This window comes from Lepidothrix coronata, unplaced genomic scaffold (genome assembly GCF_001604755.1).
Source record: "Lepidothrix coronata isolate B3197 unplaced genomic scaffold, Lepidothrix_coronata-1.0 Scaffold66, whole genome shotgun sequence".
NCBI classification, from domain to species: domain Eukaryota; kingdom Metazoa; phylum Chordata; class Aves; order Passeriformes; family Pipridae; genus Lepidothrix; species Lepidothrix coronata.
The window spans coordinates 1,453,806-1,478,654 of record NW_016690246.1 but is presented as its reverse complement, the minus strand read 5'-3'; the positions used below and the strand labels follow the sequence as shown (position 1 = coordinate 1,478,654).

General features: G+C 37.0%; 1 protein-coding gene across 2 annotated transcripts; it reads left to right on the top strand.

The window, feature by feature from the left end:
• The first annotated feature begins 1,090 nt into the window (after positions 1-1,090).
• Positions 1,091-23,327, top strand: IQUB (IQ motif and ubiquitin domain containing). 2 transcript variants are annotated; one of them, XM_017818164.1, is made up of 12 exons: positions 1,091-1,132; positions 1,737-2,072; positions 2,903-3,052; positions 3,157-3,332; positions 3,551-3,706; positions 5,620-5,830; positions 9,723-9,898; positions 14,633-14,803; positions 16,184-16,360; positions 17,752-18,000; positions 19,471-19,656; positions 21,888-23,327. In XM_017818164.1, the coding sequence occupies exons 2-12, from the start codon at positions 1,769-1,771 to the stop codon at positions 22,065-22,067; spliced, it is 2,136 nt and encodes a 711-aa protein (XP_017673653.1). In that variant the 5' UTR covers positions 1,091-1,132; positions 1,737-1,768; the 3' UTR covers positions 22,068-23,327. The 2 variants fall into 2 exon arrangements, with proteins under 2 accessions (XP_017673653.1, XP_017673652.1); XM_017818163.1 differs by having other exon boundaries at positions 1,092-1,132; positions 1,766-2,072.
• The last annotated feature ends 1,522 nt before the right edge of the window (positions 23,328-24,849 follow it).

The following is a 24,849-nucleotide window of genomic DNA, read 5'->3' as shown; positions in this document are numbered from 1 at the left end:
TGAGTGAAAGCTGCTTTTTTAAAAGTTTATTTTATCATTTACAGCTTATTTTATTATTTACAGCTTACATGATACTTCATTAGAAAAAAATGAAAAATCATTGCAGCTTGAAAATGAGGTTGAATGTTTAACACAGTCGACTATTTAATAGTGAAAAAGTGACAGAAATGACAGTATCTTTCTATAGGATTAATGCTAATCCTATTCTAGCCTGAGTTCAAGTTCACGTTTTAGAAAAAAGACAATTAGGCAGTAGTAATGGGATCTCAGTAGTCCTTTTGATGGGAAGCAGGCCCATGTTCAGGTGCCTAACAATGTGAAACAAGGTAACAGTGATCATGGTATTGAGTATGGATATAACATCAATGCCTGCTGAAATACTTTTTTTCAGGATTCTCCCAGAATTGCAACACAGAACTGTATATTTCACCTCTGAAACAGTTGTGTGAAGTGACTGTGTCCCCTCAGTTTTCCTGTAGCATGCTGAAACATTTGCAAGAGTTGTGTCAGAAGTGGCACCTCAAACACTAGGAAATTCAGTTTCATATTGTTTTGATTCTGGTTTAAGTGTCTTTAATTTCCAGTTAAGAGCCTTAGTCCTCACACCACAGACCTTCCAGGGTAGAACACCACTCTTAGGCTGAACCCATCTCACAGGCAGGTGCTGCCACACGCTGCTGGGAAGTGATGGTGTAGTGGAAGGGCTGGCAACATTCAAATACAACCTTTCATGATATCCAGGAAACAGTTCTGGGGGTCAGTACAACTTCTGCTACTATCTACAGTATAAGCTGCAAGGAAAAAGCGTGTTTTCAAGCATTAATCCTGCTATCTGGTAAGAGCTCATCACCATCCTGCCCTCCCTCGGTCACAGCGCAGCCATGGCCCCTGTGTGGGTGTGTCGGCATTGGAGCCGCTCCCAGCCACCAGCGCGGGCTGCCGCAGGTGCTGCAGGGCCGCCAGGCACCGCTTCCCTTTCCCTGTCTTTCCGGCACCCTCGTCCCCGGGCCGTGTGCGATCAGCACGGGCCGGGCCCGCCCCGCTGTGCTCAGGCTCCGGTGCGCGGGTTGCTGTGGATACCGCGCCGCCGCCGCGGGAGCCGCGCCCGCCCGGGGCGCCGCCGGGGCTGGAGGTGCTGCGGGGCCGCGGGATGTCCTGCGAGGCCGGGGGGGCAGTGGCGGGAGCGGGGTCGGGAGGGTTTGTGGGGGTCCCACCCGTGCGCCGAGCGGCGGCCGCAACCCTTGCCCCGAGCGCCCCGGGCCAAGGGCCGCCCGCGCGGTTGGTTGGGCATCACCCGACAGCTCCTGCCGGGAGCTGCGTCCCCGTTGGTGCCGGGGTTTTTTTGGTTTGGTGTTTGTTTGTTTGTTTGTTTGTTTTCTTTTCAAGAATATGGGTTTAGGATTCTTCCAGCCTGTGTCATTTCAGTGGCAGCTCAGGAAACCTTAGAGGTGTGCTGTCTCTGGGTAATGCCCCCCTGGACAGTCCTGTTATACAGGTAGAGAGCGAGAGATAAACACAACGAACTGTGCTGACTGCCTGCCTCGGAGTATTACGTTTGATAAACACCTGCCAGAAGCGCTTTCTGTTTGGTGGAAGCAAAGACCTAATGCTGTTCTCAATAGCTCTTTGGGAATACATACAGGAAAAGTTTTTCAGGATATTAAGTTACCTGTAAACCTGGTAGTAGAAATGGGCTAGTATCTAATTTTTAATAGATCCTGTAATTATTCTTGCAGAAGGTTAAACTGTGCAACCAATTCTTTAGGAAATGGAAGATGCGAGTGATAGTTGCTTTGAAGTTCCACCAGAAGGCTCAGGTGCAGAGCAACCACCTGCATCCTCACAGGGAAATGCAGTCGGAGAGGCCGAGAAGCCTCTGCTTCCAGAATCTTCAGGCCCTGTACAGTCAGAGGAGGGCTGCGATCAGATGCCTCCTCAGGAGCAGTCAATTTTGGAGGAACAGAAGCAGTCAAGTTTAGCACAGTGGGAACAACCTGAAGAAGTGCAGAGGGAAGAACAAACTTCTCAAAACTCAGCGCTACCAGAGAATACAGCAAGTGGGACAGTAACAGGTAAAGAAGTTATTAAAATGTTGGACATTAGGGCTTTAAAGAGATATTTTTTCTTCAATTTGATTATGGCTTCTTGCACCCCCCTACCCTCATTCTGTTCATATTTGCTGGGTTTTGGCCCTGAAGTGACTTTTTAAATTCTCATATAAAACATACTCCAAAGGTAAGGAATGTATTCTTTATATCAAGCTACAGTAGCAATTTATAGATGGCATTTTATAGAATGATCCTTATTTCCAGAAACGTGTATGTGTTTACACGTTTTGTACATGCATTTAAACAGTTTAAACTAGATCATAGCAATCACTTACTATTTTTCCTCTCAGATTCCTCTGTAACTTACCTGCCACTCTTCTGTTGTCCATGCCTTTCCTCTGCAGTCCCCTAAATGCTCTGTCATTTCCTGCACCTGTTCCTCTGTGTTCTGGATGTCTTTTGTCACTTCCTCTTCCCAATTCAGCACCCCATTTTCTTAGTTCTTCAGAGCAGAAGGCAGCACATTCTGTTCAGCAGGTGAGCACAGTGAATAATCTTGCGGAGTATGGACCTGTTGACTGTCTTCTTCTTGTCTGGGCTCCATTCAGATGCTGTCGTTCTGAATAGTTGGCTTGGAATGACTTTATGTGGTGATAGCATTACATTATTTATCTCTTTTAAAATTGTATGATAATATTGCTTCAGCTTTCAAGTAGACTGTCTTTCCAGCTCAAAAAACTATGATTATTCTATGTTGTGGTGTTTCAATAAAATCATCCTGGGGTAAACTAGGAGTGATTTTACGTGTTTGTTTTGAGAAGCTGATCAGGAATTAATTTTGGTTTTATTTTTAGAAAACATGACTGAGGATAATGAAACAATTAGAAGGACTGGGCCTAACTTTGAGAAAACTATGCAGTCTGAGAATCAGGAACATTTTCCTGGGAAAGTCGTTCAACAGGATTACCACATGCCTGATGTCATAACTGTCAGAGTACAAACAGGTAAATGCTGGTTTTGCACATGTATTGATGTATAAATTCTGCTCTAATCTCAATGTGTTACTAAAAGAAACAGTATTTCTATTTTGGAACTTCCGTTTTAACAGATTCTGATTCATTCCAAGAAGTAGTTGTAAAAATTGAAAGACCTACCTATAATAAACCTTTTCTGGGTGGATTTAGGAACATGAGAACAGGAGTGGAATTTCATAACGCAGGATCACAAACAAGATGCAAAAAACGACCTAACAAAGGAACTCAGTCATTTTGTAGGGAAACACAGGTAATGGTTTTGTATTTTCTTTTTAGAATGTTGGTTTTGACACTATTTCTGATAGGAAAGAGGAAGCAGATCAGAAATAAGCATGCAAATGGAAGTATTTAGTGGATTAATATTAGTGTTGTGATTCCTATTAAAAAAGCTAATTTTGCCACTTTTTGTAATGAGGCAAAAAAATCTCTGTGTATTTTCTTATAATCTGACATGCATTTTTTCCCCAGACGGTTTGGGAAAAAAATAAGCCACAACAAACAAGAAATACAACATCAACACAGATGACTAAAATTGGCCTTTATGTGTCAAACATGACTGACAAACTAATAAGTCCTGGAAAGTATTTTACAGCGGAAGAATATCATAAACGTAGACTTGAAGCAGTAAGTCCTTATCTGTTTGAAACTATCTGTAAAGCAATGTATTACAAAGGTTATCTGAATATTTAAAGAGTATTTAGAGTGTTCAAAGATTGTGAAGTCAACTGTAAAATGTCTCATCTTCATGTTTTGAAATATTTTAGATATGGGGAAAGCCTGTGTTTGCTCAGTGGTTTTAGTGACATTTGACACCTTGTGACTTCTTAAATATTAAGAATTCTGAATTTATTGTTTTCTGTATTACACTGAGAGTTAAGTTTCCATGTAGAATATTAGGGATTAAACAGGCATATCCCTACAATATTCTCACGATCTCTTTGGAAGAACCTAAGGTACTTGCTTAATGTATGGCCTGAAATGGATGGAGTATTGGGTTAGGATTTATGAGATCTGCATCCAGCTTTTGGGTTTTGTGTTCTCTGTTTGTTTGTTTGTTTGTTTGTTTTTTTGTTTAACAGTCTTGGTAGGTTACCTTGGACAAACTGATCCATTTTGGATTCTGTTCAAGGTCCTTTCTTTGACATTAAGGTAGAACTGGGCTGTTCAAATACATGCAGTGGGTCTATGGGGTTTTCTAGTGCGCTGAGGTGCCTCGTGCAGGTGATTCTGATTACAGATTCTGTATATTCATTGTGCAGAGGATGCCATTTAGGCATTCTGAATTGCTTTTTGGAAACCATGTGTTCAGTGACTGCACATGTAACTCAGGTACGCTCTAAATTGTGCTAGCTGTGACACTGCTTTGTAAATGCTCTAGTTATTTATTTGATTGCTTAAAATAGGCAGTCTGAATCTAACTGAATGGACTAACGGTTGATTCCCCAAGTGTCTAAGTAGGATAGTTGTATTGATAATTGTATTGAACATGGTTGCCAAGATCTTTGAAATATTCTGGGTAGAAGTTTTCTGTAAGAACTTCTTGAATCAGTCAGCATCAGCTGATGGCAAATAAGCATCTTGTAGAACTCAAATAGGTAACCATTTCCTCAGGATTGCCAATATGTCTTACTACGATCTTAAGTGACACTTACTGAAATCTGGAATGTATCTCTCAAGTAATTTATAATGCACAGTAGAGAGACATCAGCTTGGTGTTGGTTCAAGTTGATGGATTTGCACAGTGCAATGTAGGTCCATATTGAAATCTGAAGACATATTCAAGAGAAGTGTTAGGTTAAGATATCACTAGAGACAGTGTAACTGCATTAGTATAATTTTGTGCCTGTTAGCTTTCATGCTATAGCTCATGGTATTGATCTGACTAAACTGACTGTAGTGCAAGTGCTAACTCAGCTGGCAGACGGTGAGGCTTGTGCATTATCCTCCCTTGACACAGTGTAGATATTTCCCTAGTCTTCAATACCCAAAGCTTCGGAAGGTAGATGATTTAATTTTCTTTCTTAAGTTTTGTCATAACAGCATTAGTAATTTCACTTTCATTATTTGTTTACAAATAAAATGCAGTTGATTTTATTTCTGTGTGTGTTGATTTTTGTATCTAAGAATCTAAAAGAAACTTTGCAAATATGTGTCTACATTCGCACTATGTAAATTGATAGTAAGATGAGGAAGAGAAAAAAATAAAAGCAATACATGACAAAAGACATTTTTTAAGGGGAGATTTGAAAAAGAAAAATGGATATTTAAATGTAGTTTATATTTTGACTTGATTTTATGAACCTAGTTTATCCACTGTATTCACTGGTTAGACTCTGGCAGTTACCTAAATGAGTTAGCATGCTGGTGCTTAAACTAGTAGTACATGACTGATTTAGTAACATTTATATTAGTTTCAGTACAAGACAAATCTTAGAAAATGTAGTTAGGCATCTACAAAAAAACGCAAACAGTTAAGAACAAAATACTATGCTGTTTTGTTTTAAATTCACGATTCTTTGGTATTGTATCACATATAGGTAATAGTATTACAGAAATATTTCCGTCGTTGGCATGCTATAAATGTGGTACAAAATCTGAGGGAACAGAAGAGGTTAAGGCTGCTGTGGGAGGCACATGAAGAATTACGGAAAAAAAATGAGAAAGAAGAAAAACTGAGAAGGGAGTACGAGCGAAAACTGAACCCTAAAACAAAGGAAGACTTTGAGCTACTGTACCATGACTTGGAATGTAAGTTGTCTTAAAGAGATATCATTAAATCAGCAAAATAGTACAGTTTGTTTACAGCAAACTTATGTTTTTACATGTTCTATAGATATTTCCTTGATGTTTTTTCCACTTACAGTGAAATTTCTTTAATTTTAAAATAATTATTTTATTTTCATATTTTACTAGAAACATAAAAAAGGCCTTGATGCTATGTAAGCACTGTTCAGCAATAACTAAACATCCTTGTGTTATTAACAACCAGAGCATAGCACCTTACAAGCTACTATGAAGAAAATTAACTCTATTCCAGCCAAAACCAGTACAACTTTTTAGGAAACAATCAGCTTGTAGAATAGTGCTATTTGGCAGTTTTATTAATTTTTTTTAAATTTATGTCTATTGCTAAGGTCGGCTGGAGGAACAGAAGTTGTTTTTTTAGATCAGACTTCATTGGTCTTTTACTGTACGTTTAAGATGCTAAAAACAATTCCATGAAGAAATTAGTATTAAGATCCATAATTCATCATTTGATATAGACAGTTTTTATAATGGATTAAATTTTTGCACAGCATTTTACAACATATGTCAGAAGTTATTCCTTTTGTCCTAGTCATCTTCTACTGATGCTTTTTCTCCTCTCTAATTCATTCCACATTTCACATAACTGTGTTGTCAAAATTTTAAAAATCTCTTAGGAGTCCTACAGGACATCCTAAAAGTCATATTTTTCCTGTTCCTGTAGTAGATGTCTAATACAGGCAAGTACCTCTAAACTTTTCCAGAAAAAAATAATGTGAATGCTGCAGATAATTGATATAAAGCCTTACAGGAAACTAGTGTTGCAAATCGAACAAAAAACTGAGAGTATCTCCTTTTGGAAAAATAAAAACAATCTAAAGCAGTAGACTTGTACCAATCTATAATGAAATGGCAAAATTTTTGTTTTTTACAATGTCTCTTATGAAGCAAGAGTCTTGCACTGTGACTTGTAACAACTCATATTATCTAGGCTACAGTGCTTGCTTATGGTCTAGCTCTTTGACAGTTTGGTTACTGTTGTCCCTGTAGCAGAACTGATTACCTACTTCGTTGCAAAGCCACCTGCCCTACCTTAAACCATCTCAGCTATTTCTTCAGTGTTACACTGAGCATAAATTTGATGGCATGTGTTATTCATAGAGCTTAAGATCACGATCCAAGAATTCCCAAGTTATACACTAATCTTTTAATGCTGTCATACTTTGTGTGGCATTGAACAAATTGTGTGGCTTTGTCTGAATGAATAAATGACTTATAAATATCACTGTTTGTGACAAATGTAAAAGTTACTGCTTGTCTTGAACTTTAGAATTGTAGGAATGAGATTTGTGTCTTGTTTGGGGTTGTTCCCCCCCTCCTTTTTCTTTGTAGATAGTTATTTTTTCACTTCACAAGAATCATGCCCTTTTAAAGGTGTGACTGACTAGATAGTCAAAAGACAAGTTACTCAAATAATAGTCTTTTTCGTACCACTTATACCAAGACTTAATATTTGGCATCTAATTTCCTGTAATATTTTCTTTGAAAAGCTGCTTTGTAGCTAGTGTGCTATCAGATGTATGATCCACTTTTTTTTTAAGTGTGAAGTGTTTTATTTGTAATAAAAACAGCAAAACTGATTTAAAGTTATGGAAGAGTGCTAATACTCACAAAATTTTTAGATTTGAAACTTACGGTTATATAAGTGTCTCTTGCTTAATGTAATGCCTTTGGATTCTCAAATAATAAAACTTTAACCAAAGCATACTCAGGAATTTCATATCTAGGCAACCTGGAAAAACCATGTCCCACTTCAAAACAGAACAGAGCAAACTCCAGTATTTGAAATGTCTTTTTAACATTTTGTTAAAAGTAATGGTCTGGTATCAATCTTATTGTTTTGTTTTTGTTTACTGGCGTTGACTAGTTGCTTCTCTACATGGAGATTTGCAGTCATGCCCTTCATTTTAATAGAGCTTAATGGTTCTAGGAAGTTGGGATTTTTTTCCTACCTGCATTTGAAACTGCTTTTACGTTCTTATAGTGCCAACGGTCTACCCAAGCTAGATCACTGTGACGGTAATAGAATGAGACTGTTGTCCTCCAGGGATCTGTGAAGGTTATTGCTGCTGATCACAACAGGTGTACTATTACAGGGTCAGCCAGTACAAGCAATTCCTGGTGGTACAAAAACTTGCCTGATGACTGTATGGTGCAAATGAGATGTATCTATATATTCAGTTTGTCTGCATATGGGCATTCATTATTTTAAAAGTATGAACTACTTTGTTTTATAAAAACTGGAATAATAAGTAAAATGTAATGAGTAAAATCTCTACCTGTAGAACATGTAATCTAAGAGGAATATTTTAACTTGGTTGCATGTATGTGTGGAATCACGAGCTGAGTGTCGATGAGAACTGAGAGCTCCTTCATTTTTGAAAGTATAAAATTTCTTACTGTATTATTACCTCTACCTTTGAGGTTTCTGCCCCCTTCAGGCATAAAAAGCTTCATGTAAATTAATTCTATATAATGCTTTTCCTTGCTCAAATGGCTTTATTTGAAATAAAAATAACTGTTTATAAACTGAAATAAAAATATATTTTTGCATTCTCAGAACTTGTCAGACAGCTGTCATATTAATACCGCAACTTGGAGAGCCTAAAGGAAATGATTTGAAATATTTGAAATTGGAAAATGTAAGGTATTGTAGACAAGAAAGGCACAGGCAGAAAATAAGCCTTCCTCCTTTCCCTCATCCTGCCTCTAATCTTACCTGATCCAGGATGTTGTAGGCTTCTTCAGTGCACCACATGTTGGTTTGTTTCATTTTATGCCACGTTTTGCTTTTGCATAACTGTTCTGGGATGATAGAGACACTTTGAGATATTATTCAGAAATGTTGATGTTTTAGACTGTAGAAAATTCCTCACAAAACTCCAGAGATATTTGAACAGGATCAGGCTCTTCAGAGAAGCCAAGAATTGTTACAACACAAGCAAAGGTAGACTCTATTCAGTAAACACGGTTTGGTTTTACTAACAGATTTCTCTAAGGCTGTGTTGTCTGTGTATCAGCAGCGTAAGTGTCAGAAGGCCAGATTCTTATACAGCATGTACTGATCCGTGTGCTGCTGTCATGACCATCCTGTGGCTCCCATGCCACTTCTCACCACACTTGAAGGGTTATGTTGTAGAAGAGGAAAGGGAGAGTAAAGCCATGACTGTCTAATAATTATTGCGCATCCATTGGATGGCAAAAGGTGATACCACTGCAATATTCAGTGTAAGACCTGGAGGGCTAAATGTGACTGTCAGTCAAGTTTTATCTCAGTTTTGAAGGACTTTAAGCTTCTTTAGATTTTACTCATTTATGCAGGGAGAAGCAGGAATATTCTCAGCACTGAGTACTAGTGGTGCCACAGTAAGATACAGTCTTTAATTTGTTGAGATTTCCATAGTACCTTTACTTGTGATTTTGATGAGAAATTGTTTAAAAAGTTCATATTGCTCATACCTTTTGGAGCTGTCTGAGTCTTAAACAGTTATTTTTAGATGCAAAATCTGAAGCAATCATTACATCACAGATTTCCACAGGAGCTAAATTCCTTTTCTCACACAGAGCTTCTTTTTCTCCTACCCGTCCTTGAGTTTGGAATTGGCAGTCTGGAATTGATGTACACACACATACTCTTACAGAACATCTGTATAATTTACATTCATTTCTGGGCCATTTTACATGTATTGAAAATATGCATAAGAATTACCTAGCATAGAAACTGGCTTTTAGTGAATATTAAAAAAAAATCAGTTATGTTATTTCTTAAATGTGAAAGCCGAAGTTTCACTGGAAAGTATCTTGTAACAAATACCTAGAATATTTGTGTCTGCAGTATGGATGCAGGAGGAGACTGAGCGGATTAACAGAACTCTTACTGGAGCTGAAAGAAAGGCAGCACTTTGTGCACTTCTGGAACAAGAGGCACAGCTCATTGCTTGCTTTGGGAGACACAAACTAAATGCCAATGAGGAGAATCAACACAAAGCAATACTGCACCTTCTGGATAAGGTCTGTCATTAGGCTGATAATTTTAGGCTGAACATAAAGAATACCAAGGTACAAGAACAGAAAATACACCTGCAAAGCACCAAAAGTAAATTTTGTAGGTTTTGATGGTTAATCATGTGAATGCTAATGTTACAAATATCCAAATTATTCATGTCAGTACAATTCAGTAAATTTCTTTTTCCAAGCTGAGAATTTTGTAGCTCTCTGACCGATTGAGGGATTAACAGTGCATCATTAAAACTGTTACCTATAAAAAATGTAAATAATAAATATAAAACTATAGCCCTGAATGGATGGATTTTATATTATGTAACTATTCTGCATAAAGAACATGATTCTGATGGTACTGCTAACAGCATTAAAGGCTCAAAGCCTAACAATTCAGCATGGTTAATTGGAAGTTAAAAACCATCAGGATCTTGCATACCATTCAATATTCTGTACTGTGTGCATTATAGTGCAGAAGGAAACTTATTAGCTTCTCTTTCAAAAATATTCAGTTTCACTAATCAAAAGTAATGACCAAGTATTTTTCTCACTGATGTGTTCTGTTCATTGCTCTCTATAATGGAAAGTTCACTATTAAATTAAAATTAAATGCAAATGTTTAAGTAAGTACTTGTAAAATTAAATTTTAACCCTGCAAAATGGATTAATATATTTTTTTTCTTCTTCCCTTGGAAATTTTATCCCTCGGGAAGTAAATTTGCCATTAATTTCCCAACTGAACACAGGCCTCTGGTCATGATGTCTGCCTTTAAAGAAAACATTTATTCTGTTTTCATGTACAAAGAACTTTGACTCATTCTTATATTGAACTCAGTTATTAATTCACTAGTTTCTGTTCCATTAGAACTCGAGATTTTGTTTTTGTATTATCTTGGGGATGATATTTCAGGCAAGTGTTCTTCAGGCTTTACTCTATAAAACAAATATAGGAATTCCTTTAGTCACAAAGTGGTTTAGTATGGCATTAGATTCAATGGCACCTTAATGTAAAATACAAAAAACCCAGTCCTTTTTAGGTAGATGTTCAGCAATCCATCTCCTCAGAAAAAAAGTAGTTTATTTTCTATCTGTTTCCATAGTATTGTGACGTGATTATGAAAATAAATACTGCAGCTGAAATGGGTTTTATCTGATTTTTTTTTTAAATTTTGACTATTTAATGAACAAATGTGAAAGTAATAATTTTATCCAAAAGAAACTTTTTTCATTCTTTTCATTACTGATGCCAGGGAACCATACTGTAAAAAGTGATGTGATAAAATCTGTTACATTTTTAATTATGAACAAATTGCTTATCTGAAAAGTTGATGGGATGTTACCAAGTTTATTGCTGTGGTGTGATTGCTTTCAAGAATGCAAAAAAACCCAGAAAACTAAATAGTTAGGAATGATATCAGAGCCTTGTTTCTACTACTTACAATATATTCTGTTTTCTTCAAAGAAAAAGAAGCCTGAAACAGTCAAAGCAAATACGTTTCTCTCTTAACTGACTCTCTGTCATTATTTTTCCCTTAAGGACTGCTTTCCAATGTCCTACCATATACAGTTTACTTCTAGTATATATTCTGACAAGTTGTACAGTTTTCTCACATCTAGAATCAGAATCAAAATGTTTTTCAGTACCAGAATCCTTAGTGACAGTTGATGTTTCCAGATTCAGGAGATACATCAGAGACAAGAAATGCTCCCTCTTTCCAAACAATGGACATATTTCTGAAGCACTACTAATTTATTTATTCATATTTAAAATTTAAAAATTATGTTTTTCATTAAAGATACTGTATTTTTTTTTTATTTTGAAAATCTAATGAGCTTCTGAACTACTACAACTTTTCATGTTTTTTTATCATGTCGGCTATAGGATGACAGTGTTGTTCTAAACTGCTAGATAGCAGCCTAACTCAGAAGTAGAAAAAATAATTTCTGCTTTGAAAAAAAAATACAATTTTGGAAATCTCAAAATTAAATGGCTCATTTGCTATGTCTGTGAAAGTACAATTGAAGCACTTTAAATTGCAGTATGAAGTTTATTGTTGGAGTGCTGGATTGTGGACTATTCAGTTATTTCTTTGATTTTTTGCTGATAATGTTAATCTGGACACTTGCCAGTTTAAAACTGAAATAACACCTTTCACATCTGAAGACTGCAAGCTGCAATAGCCAAGGTGATATGAAACTTGCTTCTCCATGGAAACCTTTGTTCCCTTCTTTGCTCCTTTAAGCATGTATCTCTGCAGGCGTGTGTGCTTTTACAAAGGTTGCTACTGGTTGTGTGTGCACTACATTCTAGGGGCTTCGCTTTATGCTGAGCTCGTTCTGCTTCAGGATTTGTACTTTGAAGAGAAAGTATTTGATTAAGCTTTTGTACAGCAATCATATTTCCTTAAAGGGATTTGTGTAATTATTAACTATCGCTCAGTTCATAACCTTCATGCTTTGTGCTGTTTCTGCACACATTCTGTGGATTCTTTTTATTTTACTTACCTTTTTCTCTCTGTGTCTCTGGTGATGTGTTTCTCTCCTCAGGCACTTTTTCTGCTTTCATGCATTGGCAGCAGAGTACAGTTATAGTAGCCTTGCTTTCTAAAGTAAAACAGATAACAGAATTATTGCAAATTTCACAGCACTGCCAGCAGACTAAAAGACAAGAAAAAGCTGGCAGATCTCAAAGTTTTAGTTTTTCTTGCATCACTCTTAGTACAGAAAAATAGTCCTGAAATCAGAGACCTTGTGATTCTTTCTGAAACATAGGAAATCTTCATATTAATGAGACCTCTGGGTTTTTTTTCAGTAAAAACCTGCATATTTTTTTATAGATTTTATTTTATATAATACCCAGCTATAATGAGATAGTAAGAAAAATTACAGAAGTTACAGATATATCTTCGAGGAATTAATTATCATAATATAATTGGTCTGTGTTAAAGATCATTTGCAGAGTAGGAGACCAAGACTGCTTACATATATTTGGGCTTGCAAATTTATCAGAAGAATCTAGTTTTGGGAACTATTTTCTAGGGTAAACTCTACCCTAGATTGTCCCTAACATAAGGAAATGACCTTTTTCTCTTACTATAAGTGATTTCATTGAAGAGGTTTAAATGTAGGTACTGAATTAACTGCTATGTGGAAAGCAGTGTTTTTTTCCCAGTCTAGCATACAAAGGAGTGACTGCAGGATAGACCTAAGTTGGTTGGAGTTTTCTTGTTTGCTTGGCTATGTGTGGGATGGGTTTTTTCTTTTAAAGAATTTCTAGCACTGCGCAAAGATAGTGAAACAAAGTAATGAAGTTACAGTAGAATGCTTCCTACTTATGACAGAGAGAAAATCGCATCTCTCTAGTTTTGCAGAAATTCAAAGATTTCATTAAGGAATTAAGAGTTGCTTTGTTTTTTCTTTTTAATATCTGGTTTTGCTATTGCGTTTCTTAGTCAGTTTTGGCTCTAAATTGTGACCTCTGATTAGCAATACCCCCATTAACTAGAGTTCTACCCCCACTGATAAATAATTATTTGTCAGTTATTCAGTGTTAAATCCTTTTTTCACTTATTTTGTCTTTCATTTGCTTACCTAACTTTATAATTTATTTATTTCAAAATGAGAAAAAGTCTATTTTGATTGTGGTGATGACTAATCATATCTGTTCTAACTATCTAATATTTATGGTGTTTTTATGATTTAGCACCATAGCAAGCCTATGTGATCAAAATAATGATTACATCAATGCTGGGGTCATATCCAGAAAACTACTAGTCATGTGAACACTTCATGAAGTGTTGCTGTTGTTAACTCACGCTGAGACTGCAAGGTGAAGTTCATGAGTGTTTGTGAACATTCAAGTTCCAAATATAGTGAAAGAGAATTATTAATACACAGAATGAGGTTTCAAATACCTGTCCCAATTAAGGAAAAGAAATGGAATTAGGTAATGATGGGGGGAGGGTTTTGAGAACTCTTTTTCTGTTGGAATAGGATACCTGTCTCCATACAGTATGGATACAGTGTGATTTGCAACCAAACCCAGTCTTCTGGAAAGAGGAGAATGGTTGGACTTTTCAAACAAATTGGGGCAGCTGACATCATGTAACTTCTCACTGTCTCTGAAAGTTAAAGATGTGCGAAGAGGTAATTGAAGCATAAGGTATATGGCATCTGGTTACATTCAGAAACAAGAAGCTAGGTGAAGTGTCTGATAAGCTGTAAACTCATACCTTGTCTTAGCTTTAACAAAGTCTGTGTCTTCTATCTGTCTCTGCAACTAGCATAAATAGAACAGTTCCCTGGAGATATTTTGTACTGCAGTAGACTCTAAGGTCTTAAATTTGCAATCTTTACACAGTCAACCGACCCATCGATTTTTACTGATAGTTTGGAGGGATTCATAACTGCCAGGTGAAGTATAAGAGCAAACATATTCTAACACTACTGTCAATAAATTCATTTTAAAGAGGTAGAGCATGTCCCTGTAGAAGAATATTATTTCCTTCTAATATACTGTAAGTCGAAATTTTCATGGCCTGCAGCTTCAAATAAAGTGTGCAATTGAATGCTTGCTCTGGTGGCAGAGGTACTGTATCAATATCGACACTAGAATTAGCCTTTTGCACTAATCAAGCATTAAGGTTAAGTCCTATTTGCTCTGATGAAACTTGATGTAACATAATGCACTTGTTCACCTGGTGGTCAGATTGTAATAGCTCAGTATTCTACTAATTGTTTCTGAAGTGTGCACAACCTAAGAGATGGAAAGCATATGATGGAAAAATCACTGAAATGGATACACAGGACACGCTCCGTGCCAGAGAACTACTTGAAATCTACCGCAGCATTAGCACGAAGGACATCCCAAAAGATGAGAGAACAGATGTGCTGTTAACACTCAGATGTACAGTGAAGGTATGTTTTATTTTTCTGTTTATGTTTAGCTTGAAGCTGTGCTTCCCAAGGATACTGTCACTTAATTATGTTGCTGCACAAGGGTGCCATGATGATTAGCTGGCAGCAAGAGAGCCTAGTGTACTGTCTGGCATGAGAGCATAATTTACATTCCAGATATACTCAGAATTTATATTTCACTTTGTTATGTGCACATTTTTCTTCAAGTCTGTTAGAATTTTAACCCTGTGGTTTTAGACTTTTTGGTATATTAATACATAATACAATTTTAGTACAAAGTTTAGTTTAATTGTTTATAGCAACCTTATGAGAATCGTGGCAGAAATGTATGTGGCTATTGCCATTTATTTTTTCTAAGTTTTTTGAAATGTCTGTTTAGAACCTTATCTCTGTTGGTTTGGATTATCAGTTTTAGGGGTGGCAAATACTGATTTTTGTCTTTTTCTCTTTCCCCCTTGTCCCCCACCCTCACTGGTGCTGCCAGTGTTCCAAATGAATTAGAAGTTGATTGGATTTCTTGTAATCTTTCATATTTGTTTTATTCATTTATTCACATACAAAGAGAATGAGTTTTAAGGCCCTTTTAGGATGATACCGTTGACATCAGACTAGAATAGAATACTGCTTCCTGGTCTTATTAAAACAAGCAAACATCTTGCTGTTTGCTTTAGTAGTACCAGTATTTGATCTAAAGTCAGTATGGCATTGGGAGCACTGCTGGTTTATGAACCCTTGCCCATCTTAATACAAGTCAATATTGCTGTAGTGAACAAGTGAATTTCTGTAAATTAGCACTTTCTTCTACCTGAGAAAAATTGAACTCATTTACCTCTTAACTCTCTCTGAAGAATCTCCTGAAAAGCATTTGAAATATTAAAATAACTAATTTCCAGGCATCCTCTCAAAGTCCCCCATGCCTTTCGTGTGGTGAATTTTTTTTTTTCCTGTGGCTTTTTTTTTTTTTAAACCATCTTCATTACACCTCCAAGCACATAAAAAAAGCTTCTTAGGGAGATACTTCTTTTGGCTTTTGGAGACTGAAAATTTTGCATGTATTGTATATCTCTGCTAAGCATTTTTCAGTGCCTCCATGCTTACAGTTCCTTACAGCTTTGGTATATATATACAGGCCTCTTAAAACAGCATCTGTAAGCATTCTTGCTTTTGTAGTGCTTCATATTAGTTTGATTGGAGATTGTTTCCCTGAGACATGAATGGGTTCTTCTGTGAACATGTTCTTGCATGAACATGCAGAGGTATGAATAGTAATGGGCATAGAATCCACAGTTTACTTTCATATATGCATTGAATTATTTTGTTTGTTTGCTTGCTTCTTTATTATTGTGAAATTTGTTTTCCTTTTTGTGTTTTTTTTTTCAGGAACATGAATGTAAATTAACACAGGAAATAGTGGAACTAATTGACAGGGAAATTGATCTTATATCAAGAGAGGTGAAAGAATGCAACTTAGAAGGACTGAGGAAAAGAATTTGTACATTATTTCTTCAGTATATTAAAATTCCAAAGGTTAACCCTAAAGTTGCTGGATTACTTAAGGTATTATCCCTGTTTTGCAGTGTGACATAGTGGCCATTGAAATAAGGAGAAGGGGGATGGAAAACATCAAAAGCTTTTTTATTTCACATTTTGCTGTGGAATTGGTGGAGGAATTCCTCAAGAACTAAAATATAGCAAGTACATAGGCTTCACACAAATAAGCTTAAATAGTCATACAGGAAGCATGGGGCATGGACACGGTTATAAGAACCTGACAAGTGGCTGCTACTACTGGGAAGACTCAGGAACTCTTGTGTCTGAAATAACAACCTGAAAGTTATGAATGGTAGATGTTATGGGATGGTATGGGTAAAATGTAATATCAAAGGGGTACCAATAGATAGAGCAATTCATGTTTCTTCCATTGGTCAAGGGGCATCAGCCCATGCTTCCAGGAGGGAGGAACATAGCCATCATCAAAGTGACGTCTAATGACTTGCACCTAAGCAAGAACTCTTACGGGCTTCTGTTGTACAATCAGTTGCTACTGTGTGAGAAGATGTAACTAGATTTGTGTGATTGTTTTTCTTTTCTGACTGCAGATTACAATGAAAAATATGATTCATTATCATATGTTGCTGCTTTATGTAGCAACACCTGTTCTGCACCTATCAGAAGAGGTGATGGTATCTTTGTGCAGAGGTTGATGGTATCTTAGGAGCATAGAATCTGTCAATAAACGTTAGTCAGAATTTAGAACCAACTAACAGTTATTTTTATGCTAGGTTTATTAGCAGGGCTATCTATGTGTGTGATAGCAGAGACTGAAGATTATCAGACTACTTAGACTGTCCAGTTACAGGGTTGGTCCCTCTTCACAGACCTTATATTCTTTCCAGAACCCATGAAGGAATATGACAATGAGGAGGTCACTAACAAGTTTAGTTTATTATCTTCCCCTATGTTGTTTTAGGACATGTGGCTCTGATGATTTTGTATTCTTATGCAAAAATATTAATACACTCATAATCTCAGGGTTTTATCTTTGACATAAAAGGCAGATTGTACATGAAAAATTAAATGCAGAAAATGTAGTTTCTGTTTTTCTGTGTTGTCATCTTTCCAGAATGGCTGGCAATCTGCATACATAAAAGCGCCAGCAAGAACACTGGAGCGTGATGTTTAGGATCTTCATATAGCTTAAAAACGAATTGACTGATTTATATAACCGATTTTAACATGTACAATAAGAAAACACAGTGGCTTTTGGTATCCTATCTAAGAAAAAATCACAACACCTTGTTGGGTATTTTCAAAACTAAATATTACTAGCTGCTACATCTTAGAATACTTGCATGAAGATATGCAAAATGTATTCTGACAGACTGTGACACACAAGTAATACAAAGATACTTTGTGGTAAATTAACTTCTTTTTTTTTTAATTTTTAGGTTCCACAAGATCCTTTAAAGCTTTATAAAAATGTGTACTTCTGTCATAGCTGTGAAAATTACTTACCATCTACTGAGTTTCTTATTCCTGCTAATTCCCACACCATTGGCAGATGTCGCTTGTGTTACAAGCTTGATAATGAGGCTCGGCGAAGAGAATCATATTTGAAGTACAGACTTATTCTAGAAAATCTCAGGAAGTCTGAAGCTGATTATCAGGATGATAGTCAAATTGTTTTCTTAGTTCAGGTACTGTTGGAAAGAGCATTGCTAATAATGGAAAACAATGGCTTTGACTATTTGTCCTTTATTTGGTGTATGTTGTTGACAGTTTGAGAAATAGGCTAAAAGCTACAACTTCTTCCTGTGGTATGGGATGTTCCATACCATAAGGAAGCAGCCCTTAAGCTCTTGAAGAATAGCTGAAAGCTGAATTGCACCTCCTGAGCCCCATTATTTGGACTGTTTTAGTAACACAACTGAATTGTCGGAAAAAAAAAGTAAAGGAACTTAGGTTTTGACATTCCTGTTCTTTGTCAGTAGTTGGAAGTTTTGCTGTGTAGTTGGAAGTTTTGCTGTGTGCTTTCATTAGGGGATGGCTTCAGTAAATATTTTAATTTTCTGCATTTTTTACCATCTTCTGTAATATCTTTCAATGTGTAATAATCATTACTGGAACAGGTCCATTTAAAAAAAAATTCTTGCATCTATCTTCAGCAAAATCTCTATTTTAGTTGTTATTAGGTCAGCAAATGAATTTGACATCCAATATCCACTGAGAAAGTTTTGAATATTAGATATTTGCAAAGTATGAAAAATATTGAACAGCCAAGATTTATTTGAACTTTCTGAGATTTAGCAATAAAAATCTCTACAGTATCAACATCCATAGAATAATCTTTGAACTATATGTTCAGTATGTTCGAAAGAACAACCAAGCAATCAAAAGCCAGTCATCAATATCCCACTGCTACCAAAAAAAGCCATGCTGTGGTTTAGCACTTTGCCAATGTGCTGCCAAAAGAAAGCTTGGAATTTCTTAATTATCATGCCTGAGTTAAGAAATAGTCTCAAAAAAACCTGGATTTCGTAGATGTTTTCGTCCATACTGGTTTTCACCAAAGCTGAAGAGTTTTTTGTCTCTGTCTAATTTAGTTCATCTTAATATGTAAACATCCTTCAAAATCTCTCACGTCACTTGTGATGGCTGGTGGGTATTGATGCACTGAAACATGACTGCTTCTTAACTGCTGAGACCATAAGCCCTCACTTGCAGTTCCATTTGTGACTGTACCATTGCAACATCTCTAGATACTGTGTAATTTTCTTCCAAATTAACTTATTTTCTCTAGAATTGTAAGTATCTAAACAACAGAGGTTTGTAACTGAAATCACTGATTTCCTAGGTTTTTTCCTAACATTTTCTTAAATTATTAGATTTTCTTCTGAGCTACTTGCCTTTTTTCCCCTTCCCCTCCCAACAATCCCATCCCCTTCTGCACTTATATCCAGAACAGCTCTGGGGCACCTAGAAATGAATTGGGCACAGCTAAAACTCTTTTGCAGCAGCTGAGACTGCTTCATTCATTTTGCAGTGCAGCATCATTTAGAGATGATACAAGAAAAATGCAGCTGTTAGTTGCTACACCATTCTAAAAGTAGATGTGTATGTCTAGATGAAACATGCTTCTTCCTTCTTAACCCTCTTTTTCATTTCAGCTTACAGATCTGCAGTACATGATTGAGAATATATGGAACTGTCAGTCAGCTCTCAGTGCCTGGGGTGAACTGTATGATTTGGTTATGGTCAGATGGGATAAGCAGCATGAGTGGTCTCCATGGAACACTATTCTCCTCACTAAAGAAGAGGCAGATGCACATCTTAAGCTGTGTAATCTTCAGGAGGTAAAACTTGATGGGCTTGATTTTTTATGTTATTTATGTTATGTTTTAATAGAATCTTGTGACTAATTAGTTGGACCAAATTTAGTAATTACAGTTGTCTGTTTTTAGATTGGCTCATTGTGACTATTTAAGTGATTACATCTGTACTATTAAACAAAATGGACATCAATCCAGAAGGCATCTGGCATGTACCACTCACTCCATGCACATGAACTCTGTCTTGCCCTGATTCTCCCTCCTGTAATGCAAGAAGTAGTTTCATCCGTCCTGCCTACTGAGGACAGTGCCGTGCATATGCTCTTTCCTCAGATGAGATCAGACAACAGCTGGCCTGGATGAAAAGCAGAAAGACTAACCATAAATACTATGACAGTTGTGTGCCTGAGCTCTTGCACATGCTCTGGCCTCTTTAGTTTCTGGCCTTATAAGTTTCTCATCAAATAGCAGAATGGCTCTTTTTCTAGAACTTAACCATTTGTTGTCATAAAATTGATCTCAGTTTACTTTCTTACATAGATGTCACTTCAGTACCCCTGACAATGCAATCTTACAGTTTGCAATTAGGCAATAAAAGCATAGTTTCTCTTTTGAGTTAAAAAAACTCAATATGTTAGAATGTGTTAGTCATCATCAAAACTGTATTTTTACAGCAAATTCCATGTCTAAACATGGTAGTCCGTTAAGTATCTCACTCCATTGAAAATATATGTTAAGAGTATTTAGTTTTATAAGGCATGGGAGAATCCTGTGAGCTGTGTTTGTCCTGCAGTTAGCAATGGATTATTAAGGCTTTCACCTCTAGGTTATTGATTTATGTATGTAGAGATCTGTGGTCATTGTTGCCTAGTGTCCTTTTGTTCAGGGTGTTCTTCAATTTCTAATGCAATATGTGTGCATCAGAAATGCAGCTTCAGCTGTTATGCATTGCCCTTCTTTTTGGAAGTCTTAAGAGGATGTGATAACAAAACTGATAGAGCAAGTTAATTGCTCTCTTAATGAGTTGCTTTATGGATGAAATATATCAGTTAGGGAATTCTAAAGGTAAAGGGAATTCTGCCATCCATGGTATTTTGAGTGTGTGTGTGCCCAATTTGTGTCTTCAAGCAGACACGTTTATGTGAGCTTCAGCTTTAGAAGGTAAAACCAATTTGAAGCTGAAAATTCCTTTATTGCCTCCTCTGTCTCACTTTGAGACAATAAGGCTGTTCAGACAGTTTGAATCTATCAATGTTCCTCAGCATCCATAAATTTCTGTTACTAGCATTATGGCAGGCAGAGATGCTGATTAAGCACTTAGCTAGTTTAATGCCACAAGTCTGGATATCATAATCAAAGAGATGCCATTAACTTGATTAGGTCCTGAGCTTCAGTGGAGGTGGGAGTTAGGTCAGAACAGCAGCAGGTAGGGTACACAACCTTACCTAAAAATCATAAGGTATTTTCTTTAGCTCTTGTTACAAAAACAGAAGTGTGCCAGCTATAGTGAGGAGTCAACTTTCTTCACTGGTAATGACCAAATCTTTGTTTCAAATAAAACCCAAAACAACAGAGTGTGAAATAAGGAAATTGAAGCAAAGTTAGAGTGCTGTAAGTCAAACCATTGTTTCTCATTCACTGAAACAAAAATTTAGGCCTCTCAAGCACTTTCATTAATAGCAGTTATTGATAATGATGACTTTTGCAATAGCAAAGAGTTTTTTTAACTAAATGTTCTGGATTTATTACATCATCCAAACTACTGCTAATCACTAGAAATTTTGGGAAAATATCACCACTGCATGCAAACGCTGACTGAAATGCTGCAAAATGCTTGCTGCCATGATTATTTGTGGATAATGATTTTGATTCTTATCAGAGAGTTTCCCTATACTCATCACCTTGCAAATGTTGATATTTAAGCATTGCCTTATTTAATTTTCAAATGTAAGTACAAATGTTCTTACCTGAAAAAGAGAAATAAATAAATTTTATCTTGAATTGATAAAAAAAGTTGTTCTGGTTTTAAAAGATGACTAATATTTCACAAGGAGTGGTTAGTAATTGTCACTATTGGGCCATAAGATAGCAGTATAGAACTACAAAATAATTCATTATTTATCATATACAAATAAATTATCGGGTTTTGTTTATTAAAGGGTCACTATTTATACTGTCTAAAATATGAAGCAACATACAGATTTCTAGATATTTTAATTGTATTTGATGAGATTTGAATTTATTTTTCCTTTCAGGCTTATGAAGCTGCATTTATTTTCAGAATAAAACAGAAGCATATCCGGGCAAAAAACTACTTTGCTCAGATTCCAGCGATGTCATCATTTTTGCATAGGAGTGACAATCAGGCTAATGCAAGTTCCTACAAAACCCATAATTCTTCGATGAAGTCTACTGAAGTTAAAGAAGTTCACTAAATTATTAATACCATTTCTTAGGTTTTAAAGAAATACACATTTTCATCAATACTTTAAATATATTACAATGATCAAAATAAACTTTTGAGGATAAAATAATTTGATCTAGATGAGTTAATATAACTGCATTTCAAGTTTTGTAACCTCATTATTTAAGAAATGAAATGTTTATAATAAGCTTTGTAAATTCTAAATTTTTAGAGCAATGATTCTTTTTCTGTATGTGCCTGCGTTGCTTGGAACATTCTGTCTATAGTGTAATATACCTGTTGGGTGAATTCTGTTAGTTCTTTGTCACCCTTTAATTAGAAAAATAATACTGTAGCACTGTATTAAATTTATTTTTCTCGTCTTAAGTATGTAAGGCAGAAAACCCCTTGAACCCTGAATTCCAGCATGAGAACAGAATAGATATACTCTTGCAAATGTAGCTGCTTTGCCTGGCAAACATTTGTGCAAAAGAAAACTTTAATTTTTTAGCTCATCTGGATGGTCATAGTGGAACCGCCAGCATGTAATTATATTATGCAAGATCTTGAAATGATTGTTAATCATACTTATAATTTGAAGTGCACAATGCAGACTGTCTGGAACATGCTTATTTTTGAGGAGCTTGTGTTATTTGAAGAACTAAATTCCCTCCGTAAGTAAAAGTTTATGTGTATGTTTGATTATAGTTACAGAGAAAAACATAATATGCTGTAAATTCAAAAAGTCCTACAGAAAGTTGCAAGGTTCTGCTTGAAACCTCTATTTTAGAGATTATTTTGACCCAGTCTTTTGCTCTGACAAATGAAAGTGTTTAGGAAAAAGCAGTAACATTTGAAAACCGAAATAAGCATATATTTGGCAGCAAACAGCTGAAAACTGTATTGACTCCCTCAAAAGAACCTGAACTGTAGAACCAGTACTGGTCTGACTGTGAATTTTAACATCAGTGGAGCCTTTCCATTGATTTTACTATTAAATTCAGATTCTGAATTTTAGTTTAGTACTGAACTAGTTGTAGAATTGGAGCACATGATCATTACAGTGGACTTATGTGCTTTCCAAGATCTAAGCCTTAAGATAGGAATGGGTGCTAATACTGAGTTTCCTCCAGAGTGATAAAAAGAATTTTGAAGTAAATTATGGTTGAATGGCAGTAAAGAAAACATGAGTCTCATAGATAGTAATCTGCCTCTTTATAAATTTGTTACCTTTCTTATCAAACAGATTATAAAAAATGTACTTTACAACCCCAGCAGGATGATTTAAATAAACAGTAAGGAAATAGTTCCAACAAATGCGAAAAGCCAGTAGTCCATTGATTTCAATGCAATGTGGTGGTGGAGTTTTTTGGAATCATTTAGGTTGCAAGGACCTTTAAGACCAAGTTTAACCATTAACTTGACACTGCCAAGTCCACCACTAAACCATGTCTCCATGGTCTGCATCTATACATATTTTAAATATCTTCAGGGATTGTGACTCCACCACTTCCCTGGGCAACCTGTTCCAATGCTTCACAATTCTTTTGGTGAAGAAATTTTTCTTATTATCCGACCTATCCTCTGGTGCAACTTGAGGCCATTTCCTTTTGTCCCCCCAGACCTTTCACTAGCTTTGTTGTCCTTCTTTGGACAAGCTCCATCAACCTCAATCACTTTCTTGCAGTGAGGGGCTGTAGTGGGTTGACCCTGGCCAGATGCCAGGTACCCACTAAAACCACTCTCTCACACTCCCTCTGCAACTGGACAGAGGAGAGAAAAAAAAGCCAGCTAACAATTCATGAGTAGAGATAAGAGCTGGGAGAGGTCAGTGACTGATTACCTTCAGGGGCAAAACAGATTCAAAGTATAGTACTTATATTTATTACTAACAGGATAAGAGCCAAAGAGTGAGAAACGAAACAGTCTTAAAAACACCTTCCCCCCACCCCTTCTTCCTTCCATGTTCTCCCTCCTCCCCTCCAGTGGTGCGGGGGGATGGGGAATGGGGGTTATTGTCAGTTGTTGTTTCTGCCGCTGCTCAGGGAGAGGAGTCCTTCCCCTGCTCCCAGGGGGTCCCTCCCACGGGAGACAGTCCTTGATGGACCTCTCCGGCGTGAGTCCATCCCTTGGGCAGCAGCTCTTCCCAAACTGCTGTCCCGTGGATCACTCCTCCATGAGGTGCAGTCCTTCGTGAATGAGCTGTACCAGCGTGGGTCCCCCACGGGGGCCAGAGGTCCTACCTGGGAAAAACCTGCTCCAGCATGGCCTTCCCTCTCCATGGGCTGCAAGTCTCCAGCAGGACCCTGCTCCATCCTGGGCCTCTCACAGGGTCACAGCCTCCTTCATGCATCCACCTGCTCCAGCATTGGCTCTTCCGTGGGCTGCAGGTGGGTCTCTGTACCCCGATGGTCCTCCATGGGCTGCAGGGGCACAGCTGCTCCACCGTGGTCTGCACCATGGGCTGGAGGGGCCTCAGATCTGGCACCTGGAGCATCTCCTGCCCCTCCTTCTGACCTTGGTGTCTATGTTGTTATTCCCATGTTCTTACTCTGCTCTTCCCTGGCTGGAATTTCTTCTGTGCAACAACCTTCTGTTCTTAAAAATGTTATCACAGAGGTGTTACTATCACTCCTAATTGGCTCAGCCTTGGCCAGCGGCAGGAAGTCCTTCCTGGAGCCGGCTGGCATTGGCTCCATGGAACAGGGGAAGCTTCTAGCAGCTTTTAACAGAAGCCACCCCTGTAGCACCACACACCCCCCTCTACCAAAGCCCAGCCACAGAAACCCACTACAGAGGCCCAGAACCGTATT

What these genes read in the sequence shown, in the direction of transcription:
- IQUB (XM_017818164.1), top strand. Translation starts at nt 1,769, where the DNA reads ATGGAAGATGCGAGTGATAGTTGCTTTGAAGTTCCACCAGAAGGCTCA. An exon ending in CATTTTGTAGGGAAACACAG is followed by an intron (nt 3,333 to 3,550) that starts GTAATGGTTTTG and finishes TTTTTTCCCCAG; the next exon opens with ACGGTTTGGGAAAAAAATAA. An exon ending in TACTGCACCTTCTGGATAAG is followed by an intron (nt 9,899 to 14,632) that starts GTCTGTCATTAG and finishes TTGTTTCTGAAG; the next exon opens with TGTGCACAACCTAAGAGATG.